Source organism: Labrus mixtus, chromosome 22, assembly GCF_963584025.1.
Source record: "Labrus mixtus chromosome 22, fLabMix1.1, whole genome shotgun sequence".
Taxonomy (NCBI): Eukaryota; Metazoa; Chordata; class Actinopteri; order Labriformes; family Labridae; genus Labrus; species Labrus mixtus.
Window position 1 is genome coordinate 7,955,497 of NC_083633.1, and position 27,065 is coordinate 7,982,561.

The 27,065-nt window shown below is 43.7% G+C and overlaps 2 protein-coding genes across 5 annotated transcripts in view; both read left to right on the forward strand.

Moving 5' to 3' along the window:
• Nucleotides 1-258: 258 nt before the first annotated feature.
• ttll12 (tubulin tyrosine ligase-like family, member 12) lies at nucleotides 259-22,706 on the forward strand. The gene is made up of 15 exons (XM_061029528.1): nucleotides 259-478; nucleotides 1,643-1,827; nucleotides 2,193-2,391; nucleotides 3,348-3,507; nucleotides 4,065-4,198; nucleotides 5,069-5,145; nucleotides 5,241-5,357; nucleotides 10,554-10,748; nucleotides 10,896-11,007; nucleotides 14,714-14,865; nucleotides 19,508-19,589; nucleotides 19,784-19,852; nucleotides 20,621-20,759; nucleotides 21,581-21,873; nucleotides 21,973-22,706. The coding sequence occupies exons 1-14, from the start codon at nucleotides 338-340 to the stop codon at nucleotides 21,730-21,732; spliced, it is 1,914 nt and encodes a 637-aa protein (XP_060885511.1). The 5' UTR covers nucleotides 259-337; the 3' UTR covers nucleotides 21,733-21,873; nucleotides 21,973-22,706.
• Nucleotides 22,707-24,691: 1,985 nt separating this feature from the next.
• Nucleotides 24,692-27,065, forward strand: part of LOC132956101 (uncharacterized) — a 13,678-nt gene continuing 11,304 nt past the window's right edge. For 3 of the 4 annotated variants that reach the window (XM_061029277.1, XM_061029278.1, XM_061029275.1), the window contains exon 1: nucleotides 24,692-24,999. The gene's annotated coding sequence lies outside the window, so the exon portion shown is untranslated. The remainder of the gene's footprint in view (nucleotides 25,000-27,065) is intronic. The other variant, XM_061029276.1, reaches the window with a different exon arrangement.

Consider the following 27,065-nt stretch of genomic DNA (forward strand, 5'->3'; position numbering starts at 1 on the left):
ACACACCTCTAGATAACATTTCAGCATCAAAGGTTTCCCTCAAGGTAAAGTACAGCACAACATTTTGAAGTAAAATCCACCAAAAGTTTCAAATTAATTATTTTAATGCAGACTCCTTGATACTGAGTTGTTAAAACAGTGGTGTAAAATTGTTCTGAACCTAAAAAAACGTGAAACTATTTGTGTTTTTCTTGCCGGTCGATCACAGATCAGTACAGTAGGTGGAGCCTCCTTTAAAACTCTACCCACAATGCACTGCTCGCTCAGCTGTCAGATTACCCATTTCCGGGTTTGATTCAATACACCTCCACGTGTGTCACATCATTTTACTACAGAGATGTCAACAGACCCTTTAATCCTACATGGAGACGAGGATGAGGAGTTCACGGCCTTCGTGGCTCTGCACGCCGGAGCTCTGCAGTCCGCAGGAATCCCCCAAATGTACTGGAGGAGCCTGAAGCACAAAATCACCAACGAGGTCTGTCCTCAAACAGCATGCACACTATTTTATTTTTACATATTAGAGTGAAATAATACAGAATTAAATGCAAATATGTCCTCTAGTTTGGGTTACCAAAATTGACGGCTTGCTGACACCTGCGAATATTTCGTTTTTTCTCTACTTCTTACCTTTTCGTTTGTCCCAAAAGGAGGTACTTTACCAAACCAGCCTTAAAAATTAGAAGCTTTTAGTTTAATGTAGTTTTGTTCGTACACATACATCATATATATCATGGATAAAGACATGTACTGCATGTGTATCTATTAGTGATCTATTCGGCGTATAATATCTGGATCTGTTGTCGTGTTATTGTTGGTTTAAACGACCACTTGCTGCAGGTGAATGCATGTTTGCTACGTAAACTAAAATTAAGTTTCAAAAATGTTTCGTGTAGTGCTTGGAGTATTTTATGTATGCCGAATTAAAGACTTGGATTATTCATGTTGTGCTTGAAAGAAAGTTTACTACGTGGTGTATCCTAGAGATGACAAGCAATCAATCTTAAAATCAGTCAGTCAATCTGATGAGGAGTCTGGTTATGACACCTTAACAACTTCCGGTCAATACAAAGCTTAATTTATGACGCGTTTAAATTAAAATATTTGAACAAAAATATGATAAATTATTGGTTTAATAAAGATAAATACAACTTTTCGGCTCGTTAACATCAACGAACAGGTCATGTTAACTACGCTTAGTCCGGTTCTGTCGAAAGGGAGGGAACTCCACCAAACTCGCCTTACAAAATCCGCAATTTGAATTCTTCTTATATTGTTTTCAAATACACACATCAGATTTAACATGATTTAACCCATGTACCAAATGTGCGTCTATTCGGGTTAATTCGGCATATAATTTAGGTACTAGTCGGCATGTTATTAGTTCACACATCCATGTATGCTTAGTTTGTTGCTGTGATAAGGAGGATAAATAACGTCACAAACTGCTGCTTTAGGTTTTTTATTAATTCCGAAATAAGGAGGGGAGTTTAAATATATGTTTTCAGTTCTGGTAGTGTAATAAAGTGACTTTATTTAGAAGTTACAGGCAGGCACAACTAAATTGGCAACTTCTCCTATGGGGTCTGGTGAAGGCGCAAACAAAACAAAAAAGCCCATATTCTTGTTTTTTTCTTTTTAGGTTTATGATGCTGGAGAAGTTTTCGGAATCATGCAGTTCCGACAAGAAGAAGAAGAAGAGGAGGACGAGGAGGGCGGGATTAACGGGGAGAATGAGGAGAAGAAGAAGGACAATCCCGGAGCTGAGATCCGCTGTAAAGTGGTTGTGACCCGGCAGAGTGGCCTACAGGTGTCTGAGCCCACCAGGTGAGGGCGCCAGAGGACCCAATTAAAAATGAGCAGAATTTATTTTGGCCTCATAATCAATTTAAAAAATAAAATTTAAAATATTCAAAATATTTTAAATGTTCGTACCGTTTGTAAAAGAGTAAAACAAACTATTTAAAAGTCAACAAATTGTAATAAAACTTTATTTTAATTGTTTATTTTCATATCAAAATAACATTCTTCTCCAGCTGTGAGGTGCATGTGTGAACAAACAGATCAGGAGAATATCCGGAGCAGTCCTACTCAAATGATCTAAATATTTTCAGGAGTGCAGATGTGAAAACAGCTCTAGTGTTTTTTTTTCCAACCTGACATTTGAACATCATCATCTCTCCGCCCTGCAGTGTTTTCCTCGTGGATCACGCCTGGACGTACCGCGTGGATAGCGCCCGTCAGCAGCTGGAGCAGATCCCCGGCTTGCTGCCCAGAATGGCCTCCCTCATGGGGGTGGATTTCCACGGCGAGGCCCCTGACCCGGACACGGTGGAGCTGGTGATGGAGCGCATGTGGAAATACAACCAGACGTATCACATCTCGCAGGGGGTAAATTATAAAAACATCATCATCCCTCTGTACTGTCACTCAGAATGTCATGACTGATGGAAGGAAAGGAGCAAAGTTTTAGCTAATGCTAAGCTATCAAATGCTAAGCTATCCCATTCGCTCCTCCCAGCATTTCCTGTCTCTCTTCAGCTGTCCTGCCCAATAAAGGTGAAAATGGCATAAATATAACTTAAAAAACAACAGCACACATCTAATACAATGTCCTCTACGCCCGCTCTCAGGTCGTCCCATAGGCTCGTTATTTATCCTTCAGGTGATTTCAAAGTCAACGCCATGTTCCTCGACCATATGTGGGCATACGAAGATTAATTTCTTCTCACCTTAAAGCTTCTGATTCGACACAGGAAGTGTGGGAGGCTTCAGATAGAGGAGAGCAGACACTCAGTCTGCCAAACAAGCCGGATATGAGGGGGGTCAGCGAGGGGTCAGTCCAATGTTTCCTAACTGGTGACTCTAAATCTAAACGAGGTGTGTGAACGTCATACTGTGCGTTTAACGATTCAGATCAACGCCATCTCGTATCAGGTAATAAGTCAGTCTGCCCGCCAGCTCTCCTCCCGTGTCTCTCTAGAGCCTCTAACAAGAAACACACACACACAGACACACACAGACGCACACAGACACACACGCACACAGACACACACACAGACACACACACAGACACACACACAGGTACACACACACACGGATGCACACACACACACAGACACACGCAGAGACACACACACACACACACACACACACACACACACAGAGAGGTAATCTTGATCCTAATTGAGATGAATTTCCTCCTGTCACTGAAAACAGCTCAAAACTTTTCGTTGTCGTTCTTCTCGATCGTTACTTCCCGTCATTGACATGACAGAGAGAGGGCTTTGCTGCTGTTTGACCGTGTGCGTGTGCGTGTGTGTGTGCTTGTGCGTGTGCGCATGCAGTCTGCAGAGGAGAAGGTCCCGGTGTGGTACGTCATGGACGAGTTCGGCTCTCAGGTGCAGCACTCGGAGCGGCCTACCTGTGGCCTCGCTCCCTTCTTCTACGTTCAGGGTCAGCTGGCTTATTCTGTGCTGTGGCCTCTGCAGGACCTGCAGGAAGGAGGTGAACACACACACACACACACACACACACACACACACACACACACACACACACACACACACACACACACTGACACACACAATGACACACACAGACAAACATAGACACACACACTGACACACACTGATACACACACTGACACACACACTGCCACACACACTGCCACACACTGCCACACACTGACACACACACTGACACACACACTGCCACACACTGACACACACGCTGACACACGCTGACACACACAGCTCTGCACGGGACACAACGCTCTTTGTAGCTTGTTCTTTCCTCGCTGGATGCAGGTGGTTGTCATGAGAAAGAGAGGCGCACTCAAGGTGGAACAAAATCAGAACTTAGTGGAAATAATATTTCGTAGCAGGCGGTCGGGAGCGACCCAGGAAGGCTAGAAAGAAAGATAGTGAGAGGGAAGTCATGCAGGGAAATCAAATTCTGATATACACTGAAGTTTTACTTTCAGATGTCGAAGTGTTGATGTGTGTGTGTGTGTGTGTGTGTTTTAATTCCCATCATGGTTCAATATATTCATATGTCCACAGATGAGGTGACTCGTGATTACACGTACGGAGAGACCGACCCCCTGGTGAGGCGATGCCGTCTGTTACCATGGATACCTGCGGATCTGGAACACGTCAGCAGTGCCACCAGCGAGCCCGCGGACTCATACTACGAGGTGAGGACTGACACTTAGATAAACACCTGAATGGAATCTGCTTTTTAGAGGTTTCATTTGTTATGTTTATGGTTTTCTAGTGGTGAACTCTATGAGTTCACGAGAGGACAGCAGAATCACATAGAGAGAGAGAGAGAGAGAGGGTCCGCTGTCTGTACATGCCGGGTTTTCTTGAGCTATTGCTTCCCCATTGCCGCCTCTCTTTCCTGTGACCGGGTCGTTGGCGTACAAACATAGTACACTTGTCACTTTGATACATAGTCTGTATGCCTTTTGAATTCTCTTCTGTAAATCTCCCTCTCTCCTATGAACTCCTATGGACGGTTGAACACACGGTTGCCCTCAGGACATTCACAGAAATCGGTCACGGCCGCGCTGGACTATCTGCTGAGCTAGACACCCACCTCTCTGTGTGCTCAGCTTCACTCATGGATTTGCTCTCATTAACTCACTTTTAACCTTAGTTGATTAGGGTGTGTTTATAATATGCAATCCTCACACTATTGTTACCCGATTGTCGTGCACGACCTGAGAGCTCACATTACACGAGTGAAATCGTTGACAATTGTTAATAAAGTTTCATTTGAAAACTCCAACGGACGGCGGTCGGTGTAAGAGAAGGAAGTGGAAGTTGTTTTAGGGAATATGAAAGTTGATCCAATCGTAGATATATGGACACATTGTTTCAGAAAAGTGCTGCACTGATGATCTGTACCGCAAACTAAAAAACAGAAGAAACGCAGGGTTATGTCCTGCCGCTGGTCGCCATGACTACAGTCCTCCCTTGTCTCTCGACTACACGCCAGACGCGTTCATGACATATTCATCAAGATTTTACATCCTAAATATCATGTGTGTGTGTGTGTGCAGACGATTCAATTGGAGAACAAGGAGAAGTTTCCTGCAGAGATCCAGCCCTGCAGTTTGTCTGAAGACAAAATCCTGAAGTAAGTCTCTGAGATCTGCAGCTCCACATTAGATCGACTCCAAGGCTAAAAAGTGATTTTATGAGCGTTGAACCGTCGTTGTGTTTGTCCTTCAGGGTTTACTCTGAAATTTCTCAGGTCACCAACAACCTGACGCACCCTCGCTTCCAGCTGACGGAGGACGAGGAGGAGGCCGACGTCATCTGGAGCTACAGTCACATCAAAGACTTCAGGTCAGAAAAGTTTTTAACCGCATTTAAAGATCGAGAACCAGAACATGAAGACCCTGCATCATGTCAGGATGTTGTAACAAGAACATCGAGGAGAGGGTGACAAAACTACGGTGGCCAAGAGGTGTCAGAAGAATGCATATCCAAAATAGTTTGGGATAGGCAGCAACATGAATGCAGATGAAGCCTGATGGATCTGATTCTACAGTATAGAAAGTTATCACTTCCTGTGCAGCCAGTCGGCACACACAGGTAGGCAGGATCTCCAAAAAACCAGCTGAATAAATTGTACAATGTTAAAAATGATCTTAGCATTCATGACATTCTTGCATTTTGTGTTTGATACGCATTAGTCTGACACCAGCTGGCCATCGTAGCAAACGACCTCGAACTAAAAGACGAATTGGGGGATAATAAAAAAACAAAGAGTGATTCCATTTTTTTAAGATTTGAAGATTTTTTTAAAAAGAAACAAGACAAGAAACAAACCATGTGTATCATTTATTCTCTCAGCTCACTTCAGGATACTGTGACAAAGCTGCCACTCAGGAAAGTCTATCATACCAAAGTTTTGCCACCTTGACTGGTATCGAAATCAGGTCCAACTCATGGAGTATAACGGTAAAGGGAGGTCCATCATAAACTCACTCTTAAGTTATGAGGTTGTGCAGGTTGGCTCTCCGGGGAGAGAGAGAGAGAGAGAGAGCGAGAGAGAAAGAGAAAAAGCCTGGCTTTTATGCCTCTTGCCCAGGTGCAGCCAGTCAGCAGTCACAGGTAAGTGGGAGGAGTCTCAAAGAAACCACCTAGCAAGCGGTAACAGACCACCAGAGGGAGCCAAAGCTCTGAAACAGAACGCCTGCAAACTGTCTGTAAATCGCACGGATTCAATGTTGAGTTCAGACTGTCACCTGAGAGACTGTTTATGAGAGACATCAACGTAACTTTTGCATCCTTTATTAGACGTCAAAAAGACTTCAGAAGAGTCAGAATTCAAAAGCAGGTAGTTATACACACGTGCAGGGCAGAGCAAAACCACCAGACTGAGGAAGAAGATATTTCTGCACACTCACTCCAATGCCACAAAAAGTTTTTATTCCATCACAACATCTCTAATAAAAAATGATAACGTGACCACAAGAACCAGGCTGATCACGTGTTCCAGCAGTGACTCACTCCTTCCTCCTCCTCTCGTTTCCTGTGGAAAGTTACAGAAATGGTCAAAACAAACCGTCAAAGAGAAATCAGGCAGAACCTGTTTGATATTAAACTTTGAAGTTTAACCCGATGCTTTATAACAGCATGTGAATGCCCTCTTCAGAGACGCCTCCTTCAAACCTCAGCTCCCCCCCTCGCCCCCGTCTCTTCCGTTAAAGATTCATGAGTAACATGACCCCAAGAACCAGGCTGATCACATGTTCCAGCAGTGACTCACTCCTTCCCCTCCTCTCGTTTCCTGTGGAAACTTACGGCAACGTTCAAAATAAACAAATCAGGCAGAACTTGTTTGATCGAACTTGAAGTTTCGCCTTTTTTTTTGCAGCATGTAAACAAGCTTTCCTTCTAAGAATGCTTCTTACCTGAAGGAGGATTTGACTTTGATTGATTTTAAAATCAAGTGAAATGTTATTACATTAAAGGCATCTAAATTACTTCATTGGTAGAAAAAGTTTAGACCTTCCTCCAGCAGATTGTCTCAGCAGACGGCTGAACCTGCTGCAGAAAAGATCATGGGAGCAAATTTAAGGTGTGTCCACACACAGAGCTCAGATAGTCCCTCCTTGTACTCTGAATTTTTCTCATTATCAGACAAAAACAAACGCTCTCTTCAAGGAAGGACACACCTCCTTCATTCCTCAATTCCCCCCTCCCCTCCTGTCTCCACACCTCGACCGCCCCCATCCTTTTCCACCAGCAGTGACAGAGACAAGTGCTATTTTTTGAATAGATAGCTAATCTGGATCGACTAGAATACGTCAGTCTGCTCATGCATAAATACTCTTTCAATGCGAAGCGAGAGGGAGATTCTGCTCTGTACTCTTGATACACATCACTAGTGCTGCTCAGTTCCTCTTTTTTGCAAAAAGACCATTTAACCTCTGCAATAAAATTCACAAAGACAAGATCTGACTTCGGGACTCTTTATTCAACAATCAGGAAAATCCACAACAGCGGCTGCTGCCGATGAGCCTCAGGAGCCCCCTTCGTCCGTTAATATTTACAGTCTATGGTTGACACTGAGATAACCAGAACCCTCTATAGAATTGTGTGGGGTTTTGTTTATTAATAATAATAATAATAATAATAATAATAATAACTTTATATGTCAAGCTAAACCAAACACAGAAGAACATAAACAACAGCAAGAACATAACAAATGCAAAAGAATAAAAATAATTAAATACAATTCAACAGAAAAGAACCCATAATGCACGATACCCAACAGACATACAGTGGGTACGGAAAGTATTCAGACCCCTTTACATTTTTCACTCTTTGTTTCATTGCAGCCATTTGCTAAAATCAAAAAAGTTCATTTTATTTCTCATTAATGTACACTCAGCACCCCATCTTGACAGAAAAAAAACAGAAATGTAGAAATTTTTGCAAATTTATTAAAAAAGAAAAACTGAAATATCACATGGTCATAAGTATTCAGACCCTTTGCTGTGACACTCATATTTAACTCACATGCTGTCCATTTCTTCTGATCCTCCTTGAGATGGTTCTGCTCCTTCATTGGAGTCCAGCTGTGTTTAATTAAACTGATTGGACTTGATTAGGAAAGGCACACACCTGTCTATATAAGACCTTACAGCTCACAGTGCATGTCAGAGCAAATGAGAATCATGAGGTCGAAGGAACTGCCCAAGGAGCTCAGAGACAGAATTGTGGCAAGGCACAGATCTGGCCAAGGTTGCAAAATAATTTCTGCAGCACTCACGGTTCCTAAGAGCACAGTGGCCTCCATAATCCTTAAATGGAAGAAGTTTGGGACGACCAGAACTCTTCCTAGACCTGGCCGTCCAGCCAAACTGAGCAATCGTGGGAGAAGAGCCTTGGTGAGAGAGGTAAAGAAGAACCCAAAGATCACTGTGGCTGAGCTCCAGAGATGCAGTAGGGAGATGGGAGAAAGTTCCACAAAGTCAACTATCACTGCAGCCCTCCACCAGTCGGGGCTTTATGGCAGAGTGGCCCGACGGAAGCCTCTCCTCAGTGCAAGACATATGAAAGCCTGCATAGAGTTTGCCAAAAAACACATGAAGGACTCCCAGACTATGAGAAAGAAGATTCTCTGGTCTGATGAGACCAAGATTGAACTTTTTTGCTTTAATTCTAAGCGGTATGTGTGGAGAAAACCAGGCACTGCTCATCACCTGCCCAATACAATCCCAACAGTGAAACATGGTGGTGGCAGCATCATGCTATGGGGGTGTTTTTCAGCTGCAGGGACAGGACGACTGGTTGCAATTGAAGGAAAGATGAATGTGGCCAAGTACAGAGATATCCTGGAAGAAAACCTCTTCCAGAGTGCTCAGGACCTCAGACTGGGCCGACGGTTCACCTTCCAACAAGACAATGACCCTAAGCACACAGCTAAAATAACAAAGGAGTGGCTTCGGAACAACTCTGTGACCATTCTTGACTGGCCCAGCCAGAGCCCTGACCTAAACCCAATTGAGCATCTCTGGAGAGACCTGAAAATGGCTGTCCACCAACGTTCATCATCCAACCTGACAGAACTGGAGAGGATCTGCAAGGAAGAATGGCAGAGGATCCCCAAATCCAGGTGTGAAAAACTTGTTGCATCATTCCCAAGAAGACTCATGGCTGTACTAGCTCAGAAGGGTGCTTCTACTCAATACTGAGCGAAGGGTCTGAATACTTATGACCATGTGATATTTCAGTTTTTCTTTTTTAATAAATTTGCAAAAATTTCTACATTTCTGTTTTTTTTCTGTCAAGATGGGGTGCTGAGTGTACATTAATGAGAAATAAAATGAACTTTTTTGATTTTAGCAAATGGCTGCAATGAAACAAAGAGTGAAAAATGTAAAGGGGTCTGAATACTTTCCGTACCCACTGTATATAACTCGACCATCACAAGAACCATCATCAAGAACCCAGGCAAAACAAGAACCCAACAACACGAGCTGAGACCAAGAGGACCAACGATTTAAAAAGATGTAAGAAACTAAAAGAGCTAAAAGCAAATAAAAAGATAACAGCAATAAGAAGGTAAGAGCAGTAAAAGAAATAGAAACAAGTGGTTAAAGGATAAAAAAATATATATATAATATTAATAAAAATAAAAAGTAAATATAAAACATAAATAGACTAAGTAAGGTAAGACATTACCAAGTTAAAACATAAGAGGAGTTAAGATAAGAGCATAAATAAAAGGACAGTAAGAAGTAAAAGAAGATAAAAATAGTAAAACCAGTAAGAAAAGACATTAAGACATAAGCACAAAGTTTTTTTCACGCTGTTATCTCCAAACGCATGAATCAACATGTCCTTGGAGCAGACTTTAATTATGTCCTCCCATGTCCTTGGAGCTCAAATATTTCTGAGCTCCAACAAAGAGAGAATGTGTTTGAGGTTAAAATACAGGAGAGAGACTGGATTGCTGTGAACATGAACAGATGGCGGTCAGCAAACCCAGTTAAAATATGCATTTCCATATTGCGTCGCGGCGGACGGTAAAAAGGCAAAATATTTAAACCTCGCTATCCTTCTCTAGTCCACTTTAACGCCATTCATCTGTCTGAGTCCATGTGAATGCAGCTTACACTCTGACATATAGTCCAACGTTAGCTACACCGTTAGCCACCAACCAACCACAAAGACGTGAAACTCATAACTCAACTATAACTGATAATTTCAACACAAACGCGTAACTTCACGTTACACTCTTTTCTGCTGTCAAAATACCGTTTCTTGAAGCCTCTTTGCACAGGAAAATTCTACCTAAGACGACTCTGCCAACTGAGCCACAGCCGCCCAAGCCTCACCTGTGGTGTAAAAGCACTTTGAGTAGTCAGAAGACTAGAAAATAATTCTACAACCTCAAGTCCATTTACCATTTACCAAATTCTTAATTTCCAGCCGACGTCCCTTTTTTTTTTTTTTGTTGACCAACCCTGGCACTTTGAAACTCTGAGTGAACTCTTCTGTAATCAAAGTCTTCTTTTCTGCCAGGAAGCTGAGCGAGGAGCGTCCTCATGTGATGCTGAACCAGTTTCCCTGTGAGAACCTCGTCACCGTCAAGGACTGCCTGTCCGCTGTGGCCCGCAGAGTTAAAGGAGGGCCGTCGCCTGATTGGCTACCGGAGACCTTCAACCTCCACACGGAGCTGCCACAGTTCATAAAGCACTACACGCTGAGACAAGAGAGGTTCGGACCGCCTTACAGACTGAATCCAGCTTTGATAAAAAACGAGTTGATGCTCTAAAAACACTCTTTAGCACCGGAGTCTTTAAGGCTCCAGCTCAGGGCGGTGTTAGGTTTGTTGTTGGATGAATGTCCGTCGTTGTGTTTCAGAGGGGAGGATAACCACTGGATCTGTAAGCCCTGGAACTTGGCGCGAGGACTGGACACACACATCACGAACAACCTGGACTACATAATCCGACAAAGAGAGAGCACACCAAAGGTACCGACACACACACACACACACACAGGATGTGGAACCAAAATGCTGAAGCTGTGTTCAGACCAGTGACTGTATATAACCAGCTCCACCTCCTCCTCCTGTTCTATTTCATCCCTGCTGACCGCCAGAGGCGGTGCTTAAAGCACTGAATATTCCCTTCCCGCATGCGCAGTTGGAGTATGTATACCAACAATGTCACTTGTGACCCCTGGATGACCCGAGAGAGGTTATATCTTCCGGTGTCATCTGGGGTTCTGTTCCTTTTTTTCTTCTCGCGTGCAGTTTGCATCTACTCCTACAGCATTAGCCGAAGCTAATTGTATGGAACTTACTAAAAGGAAAAACAAAAGAACAACATTTGTTGAAATATTTAATAACAGTCGCTGGTAGCCTTGGGACCGTGTCGGTCGGAGCGAAGTTTTCACCCTCCAAGGGCTGCGACGGCCGTCCAACCCTCTTTAGGGAACGGTTTGTTTTGTTTGTACCTGACACCGGTAGGGTAGCCTCTCACTCCCCTCTATGGACGCAAGGTACGTGTTTCGTTTTCTTGAAATTTCCTGGCAAAGTTTAAGTTTGTGTTCACAATCCTTGACGGTGAAGGCTGCGTTGCGCTTCCCGCTCCCGGGACCGGTGGGTAGCCTACTTTGTTTATTCTGTAACTCTGTATTTTTACCCTAGCCAGCTGTGGTTTCTAAAGCGCTGAGTGAACGGGTACATTACTTTTGTTGTGTCTAATTATTGCAACCTCTGCCGGTGTAGGCGGCATACGCGCCCTCTTCTCCCGGCTTACGGTGCCAGAATTGTTTGCTTAGCGGCAGCTAACTGGTTATAGGCTACCATTAGTTACTATCAAGCCTCTGCTGGGGAAGGCATCGTTCGCGCGCCCTCTCCCAGTTTATGGTGTGATGCTAAATTGCCTGTAGCATCCGTGCTTGGGCTGACTGCAATTTATAGTTAAACGGAGCAGTCATTCAAACCTTTGCTGTTGTAGGCGGCGTCCGTGGCCTAGTTCACGGTCACATCCGAACCGGAGCAAATCACTGTCGTGACAGCTAGTCACTCCCACATCTGCTGTGCAGGCGGCGTTTATGCCCTCTTCCCTCAGCTTACGATAGCGTCTGCCACAATGGGCGAGTGTCATTATTGTGCTGCCTGTGGAGTTTCTCTTCAGGCTGATGATGGCCATGACCTATGTCCGATGTGCCTCGGTCCTGACCACCTGAGGGAGGGTCTTTCTGAGAGCCCATGCATGAACTGCAGCTACATGCCTCGAGCACTGAGAGCTGCGAGATTGGCGCAGGTTGGGTCCTCAGTAGGCGAGGATGACCTCCCTGCATCAGTCCAGTTGCCTCCAGCCCAACCTAGGCGTTCAAGACGACGGGCTGCTCCCGCTGCTGCAGCTGCCCCCTTCAAGAAGAAAGCGAAGACGGAACGTAAGCTTTCTTCCGAAGTGGATCGACTGTCAGCTGAACTGGCGGAGATGAGGTCCCTCTTCCAAGCTCATCAGTCGGAGACCTCAAACTCGGAGCATGCAGAGGTGGCCATTCCACCCATGCCTGTGCTGGTCCCGGAGGATGATGTCCTCTCCCTGGCAGCTTCAGCCTCTCATTTCCATGACGATGAGGGGGACAGTGCCTCCCTCTCCTCTGAGCCAGGCTCCCATTCCTCAACTCAGAGCTCATTCGGTGAGGGTGGGGACAGCTCCATGCAGGCCACCATGCGTATGGCCCTGGATCGCCTGCAGCTGGAAATACCTCAACAGGCTGAATCAGCTCCTGAAAGCACTTTCTTCAGGCGCAGGCGGGCCTCCACCGCGTTTGCTGTTCCCCCCTCAGAGGAATACCTGAGGGAGTTACATGCCTGTTGGAGATATACTGGGGCTCACTCCTGTCTCTCAGCTGACAGTCGAGCCCTGGCTGCCATGCACGAGGCGGCAAGAGTTGGCCTTGATCGGATGCCGGCTGTAGAGCCTACCATCGCCTCCCTCATAGTGTCTCCTGAGGAGGCACTGCGGCCAGCTGTCAGGTGCCCTCGACCCCAGTGTCACGTCACAGATGACCTTCTCACCAGGGCTTATAATGCCGGAACATGTGTGCTGGCCGTATTGGCAACTCCCTGGCTCACCTCATGTTTGCCCTCTCTGCTTCCCTGCAGGAGGGCGGGGTCGAGGCTTCCTCCATCAGCCTCAGTGATGCATCTTGGAAGGATGATGTCCTTCCCGTCCCGAAGAGAGGTTGTCACCACAGATGCCTGCCCCTCAGGATGGGGTGCAGTGTTGCAGAACAGGACAGCTCAGGGACAGTGGTCGGGGCGAAACCACACCGAACACATCAATGTACTGGAGCTGCGAGCGGTGCATCTCGCTCTCTAGCACTTCCTGCCGTATCTGAGGGGAAGGCATGTGCTCATACGGTCGGACAACACCTCGACTGTCTTCCATATCAACCATCAGGGCGCCACCAGGTCTGCACAGCTGCTGCAAGTATCCCAGGACCTCCTAACTTGGGCAGCCCCCCGTCTGGCCAGCCTTCCTACTGGCCATTATTTCAGCTAAGCGCCCTTCAATAAGCGCCTCATGTCTGAGGTGGAATCCGGACGGTTCAGGCGTCACTCTATGGCCGAACACAGCATTTCTTCCGAAAGTGCTGGCACGTTCGCACCTCAACCAGCCTTTACGACGGACACAGTTTAACCCTCCACCGGGAGATGGCGGGGGCAAGCCAGAACTGTTGTGCCCAGTACGGTCCCTGAGAGCTACTGCTGGCATTCGGCGGTCAGAACAGCTCTTTCTCTGTTATGGCGGCCCTAATAAAGGTTGTGCTCTCTCAAGACAGCGCCTCTCCCACTGGATCGTGGATGTTATTGGGCATGCATATGGGACGAGTAACCGTCCCCTGCCATCCGGCGTGAAATGCCACTCTACTAGGAGTGTTTCCACATCGTGGGCTGCCCTGAGGGGCGTACCCCTGGAGGCCATATGTGCCGCTGCCTCATGGGCATCGCCGAACACATTCTCCAGGTTCTACAGGGTGAATGTTGCCGCTCCCCATCCACTAGGGGTGACCCTCCTGCCGGAGTCCTCCAATTCTGCTCAATGAGGTAGATAAGCAGGATTCCTCGTGACTTTGCTGGTATAAGTCATTCAGTGCTTTAAGCACCGCCTCTGGCGGTCAGCAGGGATGAAATAGAACGAAAGTTACGAATGTAACTACGGTTCTATGAATCCAGAATGACCGGTCATCCTCTCTCGGGTCATCCAGGGGTCACAAGTGACATTGTTGGTATACATACTCGAACTGTGCATGCGCGAAGGGAATATTCAGTGCTTTAAGCACCGCCTCTGGCGGTCATTCGGGATTCATATAACCGTAGTTACATTCGTAACTTTTGTTTTAATAGATGAAATGCATGGTCCCTCAGGTGGGTTTAGTCCAGAGCAGATTCTTGTGTCGGTTTGAAGCAGACCCTCAGAGTAACTGAATGTCCAACGACTCTTGTGTTAGTGTTTGTTTCCTCTCGCTGCTCCTCCTCTACTCTGACGTAACGGTTCAGGCACCTCATATGTCCTTGTAATCATGGAGTTATATCTCTCTTTTAATATCAGCAAATAACACATTTAAACCAAACGTCTCAGACATTAATGAGCCTGATAAGAACATGATCTGAGCCTGATGTGTGTGTGTGTGTGTGTGCCTGTGTGTTCCAGGTAGTGTGTAAGTACCTTGAAGACCCGGTGCTGTTCCACAGGGAGGAGGTGGGGATGGTGAAGTTTGACATTCGCTACATGCTGATGCTTCGCTCTCTGGAGCCTCTAAGACTCTACGCCTACAACGTCTTCTGGCTGCGCTTCGCTAACAGGTGAAACATACGTACATATGTTTAACTCCTGCTACTTTGGAGGTGTTCTACACAGAGAGGAAGAGAGGCTCCAGCTCCCCTACACCCACACATTCACACACTCCCTCATATACACACGCACACACACATAATACATTAGATTTATATAGCGCTTTTCTAAATACTCAAAAACGCTTTCACAGGAAACAACAAAAAACAAAGCAAAAACTAAGAGAACAATACAACATAGAAGTAGTGTCGAGGGAAGAGGATGAGAGTCAGTGGTTGTAGGCACTGATGAAAAGTTGAGTTTTTAGGGATTTCTTGAAGGAAGTGAGTGTGGGGGAGTCTCTGATGTTTTTAGGGAGTGAGTTCCAGAGGGTGGGAGCTGCAATGGAGAAGGCCCTGTCCTCCCAGGATTGATATTTTGTCCTGCAGGGGGGGACAGGAGGTTTGCATCCGCAGACCTGAGAGTGCGGCTGGGAGTGTGCTGGTGGAGGAGCTCAGACAGGTAGGGGGGAGCCAGGTTGTGGAGGGCTTTTTAGGTGAGGATGAGGAGTTTGAACTGGATATGCTGGGGGATGGGGAGCCAGTGGAGGTCATGATGGTCGGGGGTGATGTGATCTCAGGTGTGGGAGTTGTGAGAAGTCGAGCAGCGGAGTTCTGAATGTATTGCAGTTACTTGAGTGTTTTGGATGGTGAACCATAGAGGAGACTGTTGCAGTAGTCTAGTCTGGAGGTGATGAATGCGTGGGTGAGGGTCTCAGCAGCTGAGAATGAGAGTGATGGGCGGAGGCGGGCGATGTTTCTGAGGTGGAAAAAGGTTGTTTTGGTGATGTGTTTGATGTGTTTGTCGAAAGAAAGGGTTTGGTCGAAGATGACACCAAGGTTACGGATGTGGGGGGAAGGGAAAGAAGGCGGGACAGGTAAAAGAGGTGTCAGGTTGTTGTAGATGGTGTCTATTTTTGTTTGGAAGAATGACAGGAAGGAGGTGCATTTGTCTGCTGTGAAGGATTGGGAACCGTTGTTGAGGAGTTTGTTGATTGTGGAGAATAATGCTTTGGGGCTTCTGGAGCCAGAATGTATGAGATGATAGTAGTAGGTGGATTGGGCGTGGGAGAGGGCATCTTTGTATTGTTGGAGGTGGTCTTTGTAGGCTTGGGCGTGTACAGTGAGTCCGGTTTTGCTGCGTAGTCTTTCCAGTTGACGGGCACAGGTTTTCATGTGACGGAGGTAAGGAGTGAACCAGGGAGCAGAGTGGGTGAAGGAGATTGTTTTGATTCTGTTCAACTACACGTAGTATTGATAGAAAAATACAAATACAATACAAATATTCTCATTATAGCGTTGTATAGAGGACTCTGCTGCTCCGCTACTTGTGCGTCATTCTTTTTACATCACATCTCCCCTCAGGAGACCCCCCCCGCCCCCCCTCCTCTCTGACAGGGATAGTCTCCCACTGTGAGGAGCATGTGTGAACAGAGAAACTAATCTCTGTAAGAGGAGTGATGAATCCTAACTGTCCCTGACCTACCACCTGGCTTTCCACTTTTTTAGAGAGGTGTGATTGGCCCTCCTCCTCTCCGACTGGAAAGACTGTCACGCTTTGAGGGTCATGTTTGTAAGAGCAGCTCAGGAAGATTTGAGGGGGCAGCGTATTCTAAGATTTGTGTGGAAAGGGGCCTCTGATTCAGATAATGCAAGTAAGAGGTTGTAGATTTATCTTGAGTTCAACAGTTGTGTCTTCTCTCAGATCTCAGAGGTGTTAAACGCCGGGTCGTTGTCTTTGCATCATCTCTCCTCATTATCTGAACCCCCCCACCCCCCATAGTGGTGTGGTCTGAGGATTTGAATAAGAAGCTGGAGGTGTGAACGGGTGATGGGAGAGGAATGTGAAATGTTAGATATTAGCACACAGCTCTTTGTGTCTCAAGGTCTCTGTTTTCACTGCAGCCTTTTGTTATGAAGGTCGAAGTCGCATCAGATGCTCCGGATTGTAAACACGATCTCAAGGCCTCTGACCGCCTACAAAGGTCTACAATCTTTCGTAAATGGCTCTGGGTGATGGGTAGGGACAGATACCATGCAGCGCGGGCCGTGAAGAGGCCTCCTGGAAGGCCTCCTTGAAAGCTTTAAACAGCTCCCCCTGTGACACTTATGGACAAAGGAGACATGAAAGGAGATTATTATCAGTGTGATTAGGAACGGCTCATCCTGACACAAAAGGCTTGTTCCTAAGACTTAGACTTTCTTTATTGTCATTCAAACTTGTACTTTAAAGTGCAGATAAGAACGAAATTTCGTTGCATTTGGCTCGTTGTAGTGCAGGATAAAAAACAGTATTTCCATAGAAAAATAAGGTGCAGATATAAATAGATATAAAAAGAAAAGCTAGTAAGGGATTAAGGTAACCATTAGAGAGCGCTGTGTGTAAAGAGTCGTCCTCAAAGGAACATTTGAACCTCAGGTAACAAACGGTGACCTAATGCTGATGATTTATGTCTTTCAACTCGTAACCCTCTGAGGCATGCTCTTCCAGCTTCAAGTCCCTACAGACTGAGCTACTGCCGCCCCAACCCCCACTCGTGTTTAAGACCAAAGAAACATCCTTTTAGGTCAAAGGTTTGACTCTTGTCTGCAACCTCTGCTGCTCTCCTTTCTGCCCACATGAACTTTCTGCTTCTTTACCCCAACTCCGTCCGCTAAAGGCAAAAATGATCTCTCTCTGAATACATTAATGGGTGCAAATAACTTCTGTTATCTTACATTAATAGATAAAAAAATATATTTAGTTCAAAACAACAGCTGCAACCTAATAGTTAGTGTGAAATAACGAGTGGTGAATTCTTCTTGACATTCTGCTAACAATCACCACTTGAATATATTTGTTATTGAAGACCTAAGTTCTTACTCAAGATGTTTACCTTTAATTTAAATCTTAGTCAACACATGAAGTGCACCCTTTTTCCAAACACTATACTGTGAGTATGATGTGAAATGGGTATGTTTGAGTAATGAAACTGTTGAAATGTGTATTTTGATAACTCAAAACAAAAACACATGTTGTTTTATATGCTGTTCCTTGTTTGTTAATTGTCTGCTGTCTGTTCATTCTTGTTACGTCACGTCTTCCCTCAGGAGACCCCCCGACCCTGTGAACAACCAGATCAGGATCATCTCTGGAGTATTCCTCCTTAAATTATCCAGATAGTTTTAGGAATGCAGATGTGAAAACAGCTTCTGTCATATAACACTGGACTACAATCTTTCGTAAATGGCTCTGGGTGATGGGTAGGGACAGATACCATGCGGAGCGGGCCGTGAAGAGGCCTCCTTGAAAGCTTTAAACAGCTCCCCCTGTGACACATAGGGACAAAGGGGACATGAAAGTAGTTTATTATCAGTGTGATTTACAGAGGAACGCCTGAGACAAAAGGCTTGTTCCTAAGACTTAGACTTTCTTTATTGTCATTCAAACTTGTACTTTACAGTGCAGATAAGAACGAAATTTCGTTGCATTTGGCTCGTTGTAGTGCAGGATAAAAACAGAAGCAAGTATTTCCATAGAAAAATAAGGTGCAGATATAAATAGATATAAAAAGAAAAGCTAGTAAGGGATTAAGGTAACCATTAGAGAGCGCTGTGTGTAAAGAGTCGTCCTCAAAGGAACATTTGAACCTCAGGTAACAAACGGTGACCTAATGCTGATGATTTATGTCTTTCAACTCGTAACCCTCTGAGGCATGCTCTTCCAGCTGCTGAGGGGTTAATTTGATTCTGAACTCTGTTTGACTATATCACATCATGGTTCTACTAGATAACATGTAGTTATAAGGCACAGTGTTCTACTCTGTAACATGTGACACTTGCATGTATTTTAGACACTACAGTGTCCTGTAGGAGTGAGAGGTCATGCAGAAGCCTCTGATAAACAGGACGAGCACAGACCAGTGTGTCCTGAGCAGCGTTTTATTTTTTAAATGTCACAGACAGTTCGCAATAGGATTATTTTTTAACACATCAGCACATTACAGTGAGAAGCTTGTGTATAAAAGCTGTTTTAGTCAAGAACTAGAGAGAAGAAGAAGAAGAACATCACTCACTGATTATTTGGATGTCACATAAGCGTTTTTAGATCACTCATTCTGTGTCAGTTTACACGCAATGTGAAGCTACGAGCTAACTAAAGAGCGCTAACATTAGCATGCTAACACAACAATGCAGGACACAGGCGATTGCAGCTCGAGCAAATGGCGATTTTGTCCGCAGCGTATGCTTGATTCCGTGTGAACTCGAGTGCAGAGGGGTTGGAAGTGTGTCTCTGGAGGAGAGCGGAGGCTTCAGTTTGTGTCCCCCTCATTTGCATATTAGAAATGGGAAAAAAAGGAGAGGGAAATAAATAAATGTGGCATTATGAAAATAAAAGTCCCCTGAAATAAATAAAAGTACTCATTTTAAATAAAATCCTATTTATTAACTGTATTGACTCATTTATATATTTAAATGTAATTATATATTTATTGCCTCATTTATTTATTTCAGGGTATATTTCATAGCCATATTAATTAATTTTGTAGGCAAATTTATTTATTTATGTATTTATTTATTTCAAATTGAATAAAATGGCATCCATAGGTGACTGATCTTTTATTTCTCCTTCTAGAACTTTCTCCTTGGACCACTTGGATGATTACCAGAAACATTTCACCGTCATGAACTATGCAGAGGGTGTGGAGCTTAAACAGGTGCGTATTCATACTGGTTTCACCTGTTGGCTCATATTAAATGTCAAATCAGTCTGTGGTCACAAGATGAAAGCTACAACAAGTTAGGAGAGTAATATTCAGTATCAGGGAGATTTTTACAAGAGTTGAGTGTGTGTCTTGTGAAGTAAAACGAAGAGTTATAAATGTTTTTATTGTTGTCTCTCCGTCTGTAGGTGCACTACGATGAGTTCATCCCCATGTTTGAGAAGCAGTACCCACTTCATCCCTGGAAGGAGGTGGAGGTCAGTGCAAACTTTAGACTCTTTTCCATGAGATCTTCTGAATTAAATTGTTTTGTTTTTCTTTAAAGGTCACATATTCTCCTCCTCATCAACCAGTTTAAATAAGTCTCAGAGCTCCCTAAAACATGTCTGTGAAGTTTCTTGTTGTAAATCCACTCTGATCCTGTATTTGATCGTGCCTGTAAACCCCTCTATTTCAGCCCTGATCAGAACAGGCTGTTTCTGTGTCTGTACCTTTAAATGTAAATGAGCTGTGTCTGACCACGCCCCCTCTCTGGAAGGGCTGTTAAGCTGTATACCTCTTCGGAGCTTGGTGGCTTTGACAAGAGCGATGTAGCAGCTCTTTAAACTTTTTTTTTTTTTTAAATCTTAAAATACTTTAAAAATCTGCCTCTGTCGGACTCCTTTCTGCGATATCATAGAAAACAATCTGAGCCTGTCAGAACTTTAAGTGGAAAGAGTTTTATTATTAGGATTGTGTATCAGCCATTTCAGCCTGAGAGATTTAAACCCGTTTTGTTACACCTTTTTAGTCATTTAGACCCTAAAATGTGTGAAGTGATGCCCATGTTGTAAGACTACATGCTGACTGTTTCAGAAAGGTCACCATTTGTTACCTGGGGTTCAAATGTTCCTTTGAGGATGACTCTTTACACACAGCGCTCTCTAATTTAAGAACAAGCCTTTTGTCTCAGGATGAGCCTTTCCTCTGTAAATCACACTGATAATAAACTCCTTTAATGTCTCCTTTGTCCCTATGTGTCACAGGTGGAGCTGTTTAAAGCTTTCAAGGAGCTCTTCCAGGCAGCCTCTTCACGGCCCGCTCCGTATGGTATCTGTCCCTACCCATCATCCAGAGCCATTTACGCCGTTGACTTCATGTTGAACTGGAGTACGGGGCCAAACGGTGAGTGGGAAGGGTAGAGAAATGTAAGAATCAATGGATTTGAGCCTCAACCTCAGGAGGCAGAGAAATGGTTCATCCTTTACCGCCCCCTCAAAAGGTCATCACAGATGTTCATGGCCAAGCAAGAAACAACTTGTGAACCAGTTAAAGGTTCTGGCAAAAACCAGAGTGACGACCACTCACAGACGGTCCAACTAGGACCGACGGCCGACGATCTCCTTGGTGTGTCAGGGCCTTTAAAGGCTATAAAGATGACATGACCATGATTTGTACGTAACAGACGCACATTCTGGTCTACAAATGCTCGGCTCCTATCCAAATGTAGATGGGCTGCTATTGAGATGTTTTACCCATACATGGTTACAGCTTCACAGACCCAAAAGAAGAATTACTCTGGTACAGTCGCAAAGTTACCAAGATGAATGAATTCATGAAAATTGGTACCAACACTCCTTCTCCTCCAAACGTTTCTAGAAGTAAATACAGACAAAGTTCAAAACATACACAGACTGAAGCTCCAGGGATTTCATCACAGCTGGCTCGGGCAACGTACAGGAGCGATTCTGAAACTTTTGTGCCTATGAGCCATTTAAATCCACAAATATGTAAAAAGATAGAATTCAGTCCTAAAAACACAAGCTGCTATTTATTTCATTCCAGGTAAAGACTGCAGGTTAGATTTCCACTGTGGTAATTTTAGATCTCTCCCAACAGCTTACAATAAGAACTAATTCTGTGAAGATTTCTCATATCTCACACTCTCAGCTCTCTGTATGATGATGTCTTTATTAACTTTGTGATGTATTTTGATCTGGGGTCAGGTGAGCGGGTCATGCAGCCTCAGATCCTGGAGTTGAACTTCAGCCCAGACTGCGCCCGGGCGTGTCTATACCACCCGTCCTTCTACAACGACATGTTCCAGACACTGTTCCTGGATCAGCCCGAGCACTGCCCGGTCACACCGATCGTATGATCCCTTCAACAGCTTCTGCTTTTGTTTTTCTTCTGGACTCTTCTATCTCACTGAACACTTTGTTTCTGCTTCAACATGTTTGCTTCTGTGGCTAAGTATTTCAAAAGTTATTTTCACACATTGCTACACAAATGCTTTTCTGTAAATGTCATGCGGGCTGCCTCTGAAGTCTTCCTGCCTGTTCACATATGAACCTCACAGCAGGGGGGCTATCCCTGTCAGATTCAGGGGGGGTCTGAGTCCAGATGCACAAATGGCTGACGAAGCAACACAGTCCAACACTGTGATGACAGTCTACAGTCTTACAGTCTATATAAAGGCCACCTGTGTTTCGATGTATTCACCCTATCAACAGAAGAGGGGAGAAGAAACGGGTGGAGAGAAAAGAGTGTGAAGCAGCTTCATTACGTGCACAGAGCGCAGTGTTCGCAGGCTGGTCTCAGGTTATAGAATCACACAGTTCTGCTAACCACTGACTTCACACAGAAACTTCCCAAGGCGGCTGGCAGGAAAACATTTGAACTTTGTGAAAATGTTGATGTATGTGTTAACAGGTGCAGCTCCCTCAGAAAATGTTCAGACTTAGTTTTTTTTCTGATGAAAGCATGAAAAATCTGAGTGGGCTGCACGTGTTTCACCTCGACGTTATCAGGGGGGGAAGAGACTGCCAGCCCATCTGGTAAGGGTTTTATAAAGAGAGCAGCTGTCATCACAGCTTAAGATGCTGTCTCTTCAACTGCTTTAATCGTATTCATTGCAAACATCAGAATTCCTTAGCATCCTTTTACATCATGTCCTACCTGCTGAGAGTCCCCCCTTCCTCTAATAGGTAGAATCTCCACTGTGAGGGATGTTTGTCAAAGGGAAAGTCCTGAAAAGTGTCTGGAAGTTGTTAGGAATGTGTGAAAAGGGTTAAAAATCACAAACCAAACACAACTGTATGGATGAAAAGAAATAAAAACATGTTGGATAAACCATGTTGAAAAGTTCTTGTGTTTGGTGCTATGAAACAGAAATTATTACAGGATATACATCCCTGCTGTTAAAATCCTAATCATTATTTTCCTGCCTGGTTTCCGCTCACATCTTGAACTTTGAGCTACTTGTCCTCCTGACACAGCGAGAAGAGGACCTGCAGACGCTGCTGCTTCTGCCTAAAGTGTCTGTGTGTGTGTGTGTGTGTGTGTGTGTGTGAGTGAGAGGGGGGGCGGGGGTTTGCAGACAAAACAAACTGATGATGAACGGCCGCCTGCAAGGTATGTGGCCCCCCCAGCAGCCCCCCTCTGGAGACTCTCTCTTCATAATATGTCCCCTTTAAAACACTTGAGGATCAGACACACAGTAACAAACTTCATATGTAATCATCCTACTCATTTATTCTATGCCTATATGATCTGTGGGTTATACAACTGTCTCATAATTAAACATATGTTCCAGGAACTCAGCGATGATGCCAGTATTTCTTCTTATTTCAACTTTATGTTATTTAAGAAACATCAAGGAGACCGTCTTAGGAAAATGACTGCCCTTTCTCCTGATTTACGCTCTCTTGTTTCTCTTCTAAGTCCTATGTAAATTTCCCCATTGTGGGATAAATAAAGGATTGTCTTATCTTATCTTATCAGTGACCTCGGATGTGAAAGCTGTTCCTCTTTACCAAAGCAAACAGTGGCAACTCTCAGAATTTGTCTGCCAACAAACTTGGAGTTGAAAAAGGACGTTATGCGTGTGTGTTTGAGACAACTAAATGATTATTTCCTGCAGAAGAAACTCAGAAACACAATCGAACAGGATGGGGATGGCATTGGGTTAGGGTTATTGATATAAAGACAAATAGTCTCATTATAGCGTGTTGAAAGATCAGAAAGAGTTATGCAGTTGTTGAATTTGTTTTACTATATCTGTGTTCGTTTCTTTTATTATCATTTAATCTATATGTCATATAATCATAACTGCTTTCTTTGCTTTTACATATACTGTTAATCATGCATGCATTCGAGGCGCCTATGCAATGTGAGGTCAGGAAAAGTGTGCCATACCTTGAGCAAACCCACATACAAACTTGCGGTCTCTGCGAATCCGCATGGTTCACGCTCTTCAAGCTAAAACCACATATGAACTTGCGATCAACTGTGGATGTATCACGCTTCTGCAAATCTGCATTGTTGAGGTTTTACAAGGTCTCAGATAGATGCCCCTCGGTTTGCCAGATATGAGAGCAGTTATCAGGTCAAACCAACAGGTGTTGCAGCGATGGAAGCGGGCAAGAGAAGTGGTTCAGATAGAAGTGATTGTACTCGACCTAAAAAGCCTCTGCATGTTTCTAATAAGCTCCACGAGCAGAAACGTGCTCAAACTAGGATCAATATTGGAGATGCTTTTGAAAAATGGAGAGAGGTTAGAACACAGAAAGGTTTACAGACTGATGCAGAGCTGGATAAACACTGAAGCTTCAGTGTCCACCACATTGCAACCTGCGTGCGCCTAAACTCTATGACTATAGATGTCTTTTCCTTTCTTTTGTTTATTTTACAAAAATGTATTCTGTTAATGTGTGTGCCTTGGTTGTGTCTGTGTATGTGTGAATCTGTTATTTTATCTTTTTGAAAAAAATATTTATATTTATCATTTATAATTTATATACTGCATTATTGTAGAAGTTATATGTAAATTAAAAAAAACACAGTAAGTTTATGTAGCCAACTGTAACTTTGACAAGACTCAATAAATGTACAGTAAAAAGTATATTTTTCTTTCTTTGCTTTATCTTTTTTTCTGCTCCCGAAGTCCCATAAAGTAACACAAATTAAAAATGATCTTGTGCGCCCAAGAAATAGGCTATTATTGTTTCGTTTCTTTTCTTTTCAGTAGCTTTCTCTTTCTGTTTTAACCCAATCCGCCTCGACCAATCAGAGCTCGCCATGGGCAATCTATAAATACTCCGGTCGGTTCCCTCACGCTCAGACTTTCACAGACTACAGGGCGTTTCATCTTCAGGAAGCTCCGCGGAGGTCTGAGCAGCTCCGGGACAAGCAGACGGAATATATCCGAGGAAAGAAAGACGACATCGCTGGCTCTACTACGGCGGAGGAGGAGACACGGATGTTGACGGATGAAGAACACTTCGGTTGGGATTTCTTCCATCTTGAGACTTTCTTTCACACGGTGACATGTCATCGTAGTGATTGTTTTAGAGGACTCCACGGTTAAAAGGAAGCTTTGGGAGTGTTGACAAATGCGTTAAATAAGTTGAAATGAGGAGAAACGGTAAGTGTTGTTTGGCGTTAGAGGGAAACTTCGACGTTTATATTTAAATCACTTTTATTCTAATTTATGACGAAAAACCCCCCCTAAGGTTTGTCGGATACAGTGTGACGCAGTTTGCTTTACTTTAAACATTGTAGAAGACGGTTATCCGTTGACGTGATTATTATTTGTACAAATTGTCTGGTACAAATGACGTCAACGCGTTCTAACACGAGGGCTTTCAAACAGACCGAGCTGGACGTAACTTGTTTTCGCGCTTTTTTTTGTCCTAATCAGTCAATTTAGTGGCAACCAGCTAAATATATATATATATATTTTTTTATATATATTTTTTTGTAGAGACTATCCTCTGATATTTCAGCAGAAAAAAACATTAATTCTCGTCGACTTGCTTGATTGCCCGCAGCTGTGCTGCTCCATTTCCCCAGCCATTCGTAGTTTATGGAGAGACAAAGCACCCAAAATGGTCACAAATGTACTAAAAAGTTCTAGGTCTAGGCATGTGGAACAATGTAAGAGGAGAACGTTTGCAGATAATTTTGTATTTAATGAAAAATTAATGATCTTGGACTGTTGCAGCCAGGTTTGGGAAAAAGGAAACCATATATATATATATATATATATATATTTTAAATTTGCATTATTAATAAAGTTGAATGGAGTCCTGAATTAAGTTGAAAATCTATATAAGATTAGGGCCAGACATGAGAAGTTAATAATGATAGGAGTAAGTTTTTTTTGTGACATTATACCCTTCAAGAAAAAGGTTGAAATGTCAGGAGTAAAGTTAAATAAAGACAAAATATTGAGGATAAAGTAGAAATGCAATTTCATGAAATTTGTACTTTAATTACTGAATTATTTAGATTTTAATCCCGACTTCACAATATTTTGCCTTTTCTCTTGGCCTGCGGCCAAAATAATTCAGAATTTAAAGACCATTCGTATGCACCTAATGTTCCCTATATAAATCATGATCCACCTGGAAATTGGCGTATGTATATCAGCCCCATGTTCCGCCCCCAGTGATGCAATGCAAGTATGAGTGTATGTGTGTATTTTAACCATCTACATCCTGTCACGCTTTGGCTTTGCTAGGCTTGCAATATCTGCTCATAACAGGATGTTCATAATCTAGACAGAAGGCTAAAACGTGATTAGCAAAACTCTTTTTAGAAACATCTTCAGCAACATCGGTCTAAATCATTGCACTATTAGGTAGCAAAGGGTAAATCCTAGAAGACGTCACAATGCATTTTATCTTGCATTGTGGCAAATGATTTGACATTTGGTCCTTGTAGACAAATTGTATACAATATTGTATTACAAATATGTAATAGTTGATGGGCATTTTAAAATGGGCGTTAACAGGATTAACAGCTTTTTGAGTCAGCCCCAAGTGAACACTCAAGGAACTTCAGCTTTTCCACACCTGCACATCAGCTTTGTTTATCAATATCAGCGGTTGCGGCTTGTAAAAAACACAAGGTGAAATGATGGCTCCTCTTTATGTAATCATTTATTAATTTCTTTTTAAATCATGGTATACCTTACTTTTCATCAATTTGAGTGTAACTTGTCTCCAAACAGGGGTCGCGTTAACCAAGCATTTTCCGTCTTTGACAGATTTTTTTTAACAAGGCACTATTTTGCACCTGTCACACAAGGGGTCTACGTCAGGGTATAATCTAGCCAAAGCAGATTTACAGTAATGTAGACGATGTAATACTTACTGGATCAAACTGTGGCGTGTGCATATGGATGAAGAGTGTATTAACAAAGGCTGCATCCCAACATCATCTCCAATACTAAAGCCAAGCTCATCCTCCCAGCATTGTTTTATACCTAGAGAAGGTTTATTAATTGAAATTATATATTCATATGTCTTGGCAAGCCTCCCCCTTTGAGATTTCAAACATAAGATTGCGATATGATCGCGAGATCGTGAGTTTTAGCAGGGCGAGTTGGGAAATTAGGAAATTCTTTCTCACAAAATCTCTCACCTGCAGAAAATGAAAGAAGTGGCAGCGCGGGATATTACATTTTTCTGACAGTTGGGAGAAGCC

Coding starts and splice junctions, on each gene's coding strand:
- ttll12 (XM_061029528.1), top strand. CDS start 338: ATGTCAACAGACCCTTTAATCCTACATGGAGACGAGGATGAGGAGTTC. Junction 4,199..5,068: donor CCGCGGACTCATACTACGAG/GTGAGGACTGAC, acceptor GTGTGTGTGCAG/ACGATTCAATTGGAGAACAA. Junction 11,008..14,713: donor AAAGAGAGAGCACACCAAAG/GTACCGACACAC, acceptor TGTGTGTTCCAG/GTAGTGTGTAAGTACCTTGA.